The sequence below is a fragment of the Ctenopharyngodon idella genome, chromosome 5 (assembly GCF_019924925.1).
Source record: "Ctenopharyngodon idella isolate HZGC_01 chromosome 5, HZGC01, whole genome shotgun sequence".
Lineage (NCBI taxonomy): Eukaryota > Metazoa > Chordata > Actinopteri > Cypriniformes > Xenocyprididae > Ctenopharyngodon > Ctenopharyngodon idella.
The window spans coordinates 1,771,860-1,781,393 of record NC_067224.1 but is presented as its reverse complement, the minus strand read 5'-3'; the positions used below and the strand labels follow the sequence as shown (position 1 = coordinate 1,781,393).

General features: G+C 36.4%; 1 protein-coding gene across 1 annotated transcript in view; it reads left to right on the top strand.

Moving 5' to 3' along the window:
* Positions 1-3,195: 3,195 nt before the first annotated feature.
* Positions 3,196-9,534, top strand: part of eng (endoglin) — a 52,565-nt gene continuing 46,226 nt past the window's right edge. The window contains exons 1-2 of the mRNA XM_051894219.1: positions 3,196-3,422; positions 3,915-4,058. Of these exons, the coding sequence (XP_051750179.1) occupies positions 4,001-4,058 (58 nt within the window). The 5' untranslated portion in view covers positions 3,196-3,422; positions 3,915-4,000. The remainder of the gene's footprint in view (positions 3,423-3,914; positions 4,059-9,534) is intronic.

Sequence of the window (9,534 nt, the reverse complement as noted above, 5' to 3'; positions counted from 1 at the left end):
CATTCCAGAGTCCAGGGCCAACTACAGAAAAGGCACGGTCCCCCCTACATTTTAACCTTGATTTAGGGATAGACAGGAGTCTCTGATTAGATGACCGAAGTGATCTTGTTAGATGGTGCTCAGTCAAAAGGGTGGAAAGGTAAGGTGGAGCCATTCCATTTAGAGATTTATAAACGAGAAGTAAAATTTTAAAATCCACTCTGTAGTGTACTGGTAACCAGTGTAGGGAACATAAAATAAGAGTGATACGATCCCGCTTCCGTGCACCCATCAAAAGTCTAGCTGCCGATAGATAGATAGATAGATAGATAGATAGATAGATAGATAGATAGATAGATAGATTCAGTCTATTTAAATGAGGAAAAAATTAAGATAACATCAGTAAATTATGGAGTGCCACAAGGATCTGTGTTAGGCCCTCTGTTGTTTTCAATAGATAGATAGATAGATAGATAGATAGATAGATAGATTTTGTCTATTTAAATGGGGAAAAATTTAAGATAATGTCAGTAAATTATGGAGTGCCACAAGGATCTGTGTTAGGCCCTCTGTTGTTTTCAATATATATGATAGATAGATAGATAGATAGATAGATAGATAGATAGATAGATAGATTTTGTCTATTTAAATGGGGAAAAATTTAAGATAACGTCAGTAAATTATGGAGTGCCACAAGGATCTGTGTTAGGCCCTCTGTTGTTTTCAATATATATGATAGATAGATAGATAGATAGATAGATAGATTTTGTCTATTTAAATGGGGAAAAATTTAAGATAACGTCAGTAAATTATGGAGTGCCACAAGGATCTGTGTTAGGCCCTCTGTTGTTTTCGATATATGCTGCCACTTGGTAATATTATAAAAAAAAACATGGAATTAGTTTCCACTCTTATGCAGATGCAACTCAGTTATATATTTCAACACGACCTGATGAAATCTCCAAATTATCCAAGCTGGCAGAGTATGTTAAAGATATAAAATGTTGGATGACCTGTAATTTCTTCTGTTAAATTCAGATAAGACTGAGGTATTACATACTGGACCAAAAATCTGCACACAAAATCTCTTACATTTTGCATTTAGAAGGATGTACTGTTACTTCATCATCTACAGTTAAAGACCTGGGTGCTATATTAGACAGCAACTTGTCCTTCGAAAATCATATTTCATATGTTACAAAAACAGCCTTCTTCCACCTCAGGAACATCGCCAAGCTACGGAAAATGTTATCTATTTCTGATGCAGAAAAGCTAGTTCATACATTCATGACGTCTAGACTAGATTACTGTAATGCATTACTAGCTGGTTGTCCTGCATCCTCAATAAACAAGCTACAGTTAGTCCAAAATGCAGCTGCTAGAGTTCTTCAAGAAAATATGATCATATAACACCAATTTTATCATCTCTTCACTGGTTACCTATGAAGTTCCGTATCGATTATAAAGTATTGCAACTGACCTATAAGGCCCTAAATGGTTTAGCTCCTGTGTATTTAACTGATTTTCTATTGCTCTACAATCCTTCACGCTCTTTAAGATCACAAAACTCTGGACTTCTGGTTGTACCTAGGATATCTAAGTCCACTAAAGGAGGGAGAGCGTTTTCGCATTTGGCTCCTAAACTCTGGAATACCCTTCCTGATAATGTTCGGGGTTCAGACTCAGTCTCCCAATTTAAATGTAGATTAAAGACGCATCTTTTTGCCAAGCGTTCACATAATGCATCTCATAACCTTGTACTCCAGTTATATCAGATTAAATGCACGTGATTATCTTTGTTTAATGTTATGAACAGCAGCTACGCTAATTATTCTCCATTTGCACGTCAGCTCCAGTTTGGATCCAGCCTCTTATGAAGACTTCAGATTCCTCAACACCCATGAAGAGATGACCCAACCCCTGCGAGGACTTCAGATGACACAAACTCTGGATTAACACGCACCAATGCAAATTTTTCTATATATCCTAATCATTTGTTAACATGAATTCATTACTTCAGTGAGCTCATTGTTTCTACATTGTTTAAATGAATAGATTGTTAGCTACCTGCATGATTTGTATATGTACATTTCTGAAATGACATAACTTGCCAGTCACCTCTGATAACAGATCACTCTAAATTGTAATGTTGACATGCATTCTCTGTAAAGCTGCATTGAAACGATATGAATTGCGAAAAGCGCTATACAAATAAATGTGAATTGAATAGATAGATAGATCGATACGCTAATAAATTCGAAATAACATTTACTTTTTCTTTGCGCAGTATATTTTTGTTATTTTTAGCCGATAATTCATAATAATTTCAATGAGCAGCAGAATTCAAACTCTCACAAGGAAATGAGTCGCACTGAACAGATAATCAGGGCCGGAATACATTTTTGGCTATATATCAGAAGAAACACGTTTTTAAAAAAAAAATAATTAAACACTGTTTTGGATAGATAGATACATACATACGTACATACATACATATATACATACATACATACAGTAGATAGATAGATTTTGTCCATTTAAACGGGGAAAATTTTAAGATAACGTCAGTAAATTATGGAGTGCCACAAGGATCTGTGTTAGGCCCTCTGTTGTTTTCAATAGATAGATAGATAGATAGATTTTGTCTATTTAAATGGGGAAAAATTTAAGATAGCGTCAGTAAATTATGGAGTGCCACAAGGATCTGTGTTAGGCCCTCTGTTATTTTCGATATATGCTGCCACTTGGTAATATTATAAGAAAACATGGAGTTAGTTTCTACTCTTATGCAGATGATACTCAGTTATATATTTCAACACGGCCTGATGGAATCTCCAAATTATCCAAGCTAGCAAAGTGTGTTAAAGATATAAAATGTTATTACTTAATAAAATGTAATAAAATGTATTACTTATTGGACCCAAAACCTGTACATAGATAGATAGATAGATAGATAGATAGAATAAATACTCTAATAAATTCAAAATAACATTTTCTTTTTGTTTGCGCAGTATATTTTTGTTATTTGTAGCCGATAATTCATAATAATTTCAATGAGCAGCAGAATTCAAACTCTCGCAGGCGGATAATCAGTGTCAATAACTGTGTTGCGCCTGAAGAGGGCGATTCATTAGAGAGACATGCAGTATTTAGCCCGTGAGAACGTCTGCGCATGCCCAACAATCCTCTTCATCTTCATCAATCAGTTCATCCGATCATTATTGATTAGTGTATGTAAAATGCATGTGATCATCACTCCATATGTATGGTGATTTGTGCACAGGAATGAGGCTGTGTGTTGTTGTGGTGTGTGTGGCTGTGGGAGGGTCAGTGTGCTGACGTCAGTGCCGGGGGTTCAGCTGGACTGACTGACCGCTGGATCTGCCGGATCACTGGAGGAGCTGCTCACTGTGCGCGCGCCCGTGCGGAGTTTCCAGCGCAAGGTAAAACTCTTTCTCGTGTTTTCTGCGTTTGTTTGTGACCATAGAGGTCTTTGCTTTCATCTGCTCGCTCTATAATAACTTTCTAGATGCGCCGTAATGAACTTTGAACAACTTGGTTGAAAGCAGTACAGTTCAGTGTCTGATGGTCAGTGTTATGAATCAGATCTGGACTGTCTCAGGATTACTCTAAGTCACGTTAATTGAGACTTCAAAACATGAATGTCTATTTACATCGGGATTATTATTTACATTAGGTGTTAAGTTATTTTGTAAGATTAAGCTCCTTTAAAGTTAACAGACAGGCATATTTAAATATAAAATCAGTATAGTATGTTGTATGTTAATTTAGTCTATAATATGTATGTTATAGACTATATTAATAAATGTAAAAGTGTCTGAATATCCCTAACTCAAGAAAATGATATACATATATATATATATATATACAATTAGTCAATACTGCCATCAAACTAATGTTGATTTCTCTCTCAGGAAGTTTTGAGTGTGGAATATTCTGGTCACTGCTCTGAAATCTCAGCCGAATCGAGTCCATCAGAACAGACACTTTAACACTGAACATGAAGAGCTTCACATGTCTTATAGCTGTTCTTCTGTGTCTGAGAACTGCAGCTTCAGGTAAGAGCTGATAGACTGACATATTAATACATGTAATGGCAATTTGTCAAAAAATGAAAACTGAGATGTGTTGGTGTTTTTATGAATTATGTAGATAGATAGATAGAGACCTATCAGACTGTCACTATTTTGTCTGTTTAAACGGGGAAAAATCTAAGATAACATCAGTAAATTATGGAGTGCCGCAATGATCTGTGTTAGGCCCTCTGTTGTTTTCAATATATATGATAGATAGATACTTGATCTTAGTGCTGCGTTCGACACTATAGGTCATAAAATACTCTTAGATCAACTACAAAATTACATTGAGAACTGAGACATGCTGGTGTTTTTATGTAGATTATGTCATCAAATGTCGAAGCAAAGAGCCATTGGATATCTAATGCCAATTTAACCTTTGTATATTGGGCTGTCAGGTTTAAAATTGTAAAGGCAACACATGTAGGATGAGTGAAGGATGGATTCTTGATTGTGACGTTAATTGAAAACCTTTGACGCTTTGAGATTGAGTCAGTCCAGTTTGTTTCTACAGGTGTTTTGTGTTGGTCACTATCCAGCTAACGACGTTCGCTATCCAGAACGTTCTGGCAAAGTTCTTTCAGTAACATTAATAGAACAAAAGTTGTCTGGTCTTTAATAACATTCTCAGAATGTTCGTTCATGGAGTGTTTTTTCTGAATGTTACACATTGTTTTAGAGAACATTCAAAAGTAACAATTCCGTAATGTTTGCAAAATGGAATGTTCCTTTTAACATTCGCACATTTAAAAAAAAAAATTGAACGTTCAGAGAACATTCCGAAATAAGGTTTTTCGTTTGGTCCCACTTACTTACATTTAAATTAATCACTTGATACAATGCACTTATTGTGTACATACATGTTTTTACATTGTACTTATATTTTAAAAATGCCTGCACGTAATTGCATCTGTAATTAATTTCTGTAATTACATTCGTAATTATGCTGCTTACACCTTAACCCACCCTTAAACCTATCCATACCACCAAACCTGTCTCAAACCTTACCCGTATCCACCTCAATAGCAGCACAAGTGTTTTGCAATGCAATATGAACACAATAAGTACTTATGTTTTGACATAAGCACATAGTAGTTCATATAAAGTATGTTTTTTCTCGGGTGATGCTCAATGTCTGGGAGTAAACACAGTGATCAGATGCATTAGTGAGAAGACATGAAGCTTTCGAGACACAATCATCTGCATGTCTGAATGATAACCGACAGCATTGTACATACTTCTGTCTTCCAGTCTGTACTGTGTGTCATGAGTGCTTTACTTGTACTTTCACTTTGCATTTTACTGGAACAGCTCTGCTCAGCAGTTTTTTTACAAAGTGTTTTTAGTGTTTCACTCTTGTCAGCTTTATTTCTATAACGCTGTATACAATATAGATTGAAAGCAGTCATATAATAGAATCAGTGATGCAAACTTCTTATCAAATATGAGACAATTAGTGTCATTATTCAGATCAATTCAGTGTTGATTCAGTTATGAAACGAGTTAATTTCAGCTATAAGCAGCTCAATATGAAACAAATCGTCGATTATGAAACAAAGTCGGTCTGTTTGTGATCAGAGAGGCTCTTTAGTCACTTCTGGGCAGCGGGGAAGTGCTCAAGATGTGCTCAAGATGTGTGGATGTTAGTGACTGTTAACCAATGGAAAACAAGTGACATCCTCAGGAAGAGGAGCGTTATGTAACTACCTGATAATACAGTCATCGTTACTTTAGCAGCACAGACACCATGAGAGAGAGGGAGAGACAGACAGTACCTCAGTGAATAAGCACAATGATCGTAACAGGAAAAATCCCCGTGTTAAATATGGCGTGTAGCGTTTAAATGAGGCACTTCCGCCCGCTGAAGGACCGCCGGCTGGTCTGGGTGGCAGTGAGACCCGGTGACGCGACCGCATGGAGACCGATTTCTATCTCGCGCTCGCAATTAACAATCTGTTTTTTTCCTCCTCTGACTGCGAGCTTTTTTCCCCCTCATTCTTCTGGTTGTACTTGAGATTTGCTGGATAAAACGCTTTCATTTCTCAAATGTTTGAATTTGTCGTTCAGGCTTGTGTGCTCAATTAGCACATTTTTGTACAAACTGGAAGCTGTTGGAAAGCTTCTGCTGTAGAGACGTGAAGAAGTGTGAACAAGAAGATCTTATTAAGACGAGACAAAACATCAACGAAACACACACAATCCTCAAATTAGGCCACACACAACGTCTGTTCTCCACATATCCATCCAGATTTATGCTCCTCACTTTTAAACTCTAGAGGATGATCTGAATTAAGGATAACACCTTTTTTCAATAGTATTACTATAAATAACTTTGCATCTACATGTCAACTAGCAGTCAGTAAGTTAAGATTTTTTTTTTTAAACTATGGTTACACAAAACCACAAAACACACACTCAGCATGCAAAACATCACACATATCTTTCAAAAGCAAACACTTTTTAGCACAAACTATTTTAGCTCTTCTAAAAATGGTATTTTTGTGTTGTAACTCTACAAACAAACATCAAATGATTAGCCACATAACTACACACAGATGTGAAAAGCATAAAACACTACTCTTTTGTGTCTTTTGTATGTTCAGAGTGCAGTGGAGTATACAGGAGTTTGTCAATGCACATGTATATTCACAAATACACTGTATATACAGTATGTATACACAACTGATGAATTTTACACAGGTATGGAACTGAACTGAATCAATACTGAACCAACTTGAGTGGTATAATGACACTATTGGCTTGTTAGAGCTTTACAGCAGAATTTACAGCTTTTTCAAATTGTTTACACACTAAAAGTGGTACTTGAGGCCCACTCAGTGAAATCATTCACTCACACATGTACCGAATCTTCAGACCAAGTTTGCAAAACTAAGAGACTGAAAACACTCAGTGTGCAACTGTAAATGCAAGGGGGTAAAAATAATTTCTGTCTTTCTCAAAACACACATAATCAGGAAATTAGTTTGGTATTTAAATGGCAGCGTTTCCCAAATAAAACACAAGAGCTGTTCGTTTTGAGTGATGTGTCTAATGTAGAGAACAGTGTTTAGAGTTTTGCAAAAAAAAAAAAGTTTGTTTTACAATAGCAAACTGAGTGTAAAGCAAATAATGTGCTTGTAATTTTGCAGACTTTGGGCCCTATCATACACCTGGAGCAATGCGACATCAGTTGCGACGCAAGTGTTTTTTGCTAGTTTCAGCCCGACGCAGTTATCATTTTCACGTCCAGCGCCACGTTGTTTAAATAGCAAATGCATTTGCGCCCATCTGTTCGCCCATGGGCATGCTGGTCTGAAAATGAGGTGTGTTCAGGTGCATTGTTGGCGTATTGCTATTTTAAGGCAAACAATGTCAATGGCGCAGTAATTTTTTGTTATTTAAAAGGCGTGTTAGTAATATGCGCCTATATGCGCACAACGCACGTACACTCTGCTTGTTACACACACAGGGATGCGCAGCAGCACACAAACATGCCAAATATTGAAAAATAAAAGGATTACAATGTAAAAGATTATTGTGTACATAAAGATAAACATGCCTACATGTCATAATGGATAGTCATTGCATGTATCAGAATTACCTATTTGCAGTAATGATGAATGAAATTGGCTAATTATTTGACCAATCGTGGAAATACACATATTTAAACTGACTCGTCAGGTTGAGGGTGTCTATATACCACCATGTAAATAGCGAATCCGCCATGGTGCGAGAGCAAATGGCTTTTAAAGGGAATGGGAGATGAGACTCTGATTGGTTTGTTGCACGTTACACCCAAAACACACACATGACTCATTAAGAGACTAGGTACAACCCTTTTGGACCATTCTCCTGGCGTGCCGACAATTTTTTTCGTTGTTAAGCTAGCTAAAGTGGATTCGGACACGCACTAAGTGCACCTACGCCATGCGCTTCAGACCATGTGCTTAGATAAAATAGGGCTCTTTGTCTGAAGATTCAGTACACGAGTGAATGGTTGAGTGGGCCTCAAGTAACACTTTTAGTGTGTAAACGATTTGAAAAACTGTAAAAGCTGCTTCACTTTAAAGTCTGAGATTTTCTCCATATTTGAGGTACTGTTATTTCATCCAAAAAGGGACAAAAACCTAGTGATTGCTGTTGTATGCCATCCTCCAAAGCCAAACAAAGACTTTAAAAATGAGTTTGCTATACAGTTTGATAGACTTTTGATTGTCGGGGATTTAAATATTCATGTCTGCTGTGATACAAATCCGCTGGCTAAAGAGTTTATCAGTCTTACTGACTCTTTTGACTTAATTCAAGTGGTTACGGGGCCTAACACACTTACTCGGCCATACACTTGATCTTGTTATATGGTGTCACTATTTACAATCTTGAAGTTTTTCGGATCACAAACCTGTGATGTTCACCTGTTCTATTTCAGACAGAAGCTTATTATTTGGTCGCGTATGTTTAGCTCTACTTTTAGTGAGGATTTTACTTCCCATTTCGATGAGGCATGTCAGCTGGTCTCTCTTGACTGTCCCTCATATATCTTAGATGCTGAACAGCAACTCATTTTATTTAACTCTACCTGTTCTGAAATTTTAGACTCTATTGCTTCATTTCTGAGTAAGCAAATTAAACCTAAGGCAGAACCGTGGCTTAATAATGATACACAAGTATGTTGTGCGCAGAACAGAAGTGGAAAAAAGATAAGAGAGATATTATGTACTTCATTAACAAACGATCAAAGAGTACTTTACAAACAAGATACGTGACAATAGACAGCTTATTGTCCCCATAAACTATGATCCCTCCTCTCTTCCAGTTTGTACTTCATCTTTTAATGCCTTTGAAACTATTTCTAAAAACTCTCTTCATGAACTGTTTAAGTTAAAACTAACCAGATCTGTAACTGACATTATTCCAGTGTACTTATTCACGTTTTTGATGTCATTGGGCCTTATATCCTGTCAATAATAAATAAGAGTCTTTCTGTAGGATTTTCTTCCAGAATATTTAAAGCATTCTGTTGGTAAACCTCTGCTGAAAAAGTCAAACCTTGATGTGACAGTTCTCTTGAATTTTAAGCCAATTTCTAATTGATCTTTCATTACAAAAATCCTCGAGAATGTAGTTTCTGTCAAATTATTACATTTCAAATTGAGTCTTTGAATCTTTTCAGCCTGGTTTTAGGAAACATCACAGTACAGAATCTGCTCTTTTAAGAGTGTCAAATGATATTTTATAATATGTTGATTCTGGGAACTCTGTAGTACTTCTTTTGTGTGGTCGATCATGATTTTCTTATTTCTCCTCTTGAACATTCAAGGTAATGCACTGAATTGGTTCAAATCCTATTTGAACAATAGAACTTTTTCTGTCTATATAAATGGACGTTTATCCTCCAAATCACGTTTGACCTGCAAGGTTTCCCAAGGGTCTATTCTTGGCCCCATTTTGTTTTCTTTAT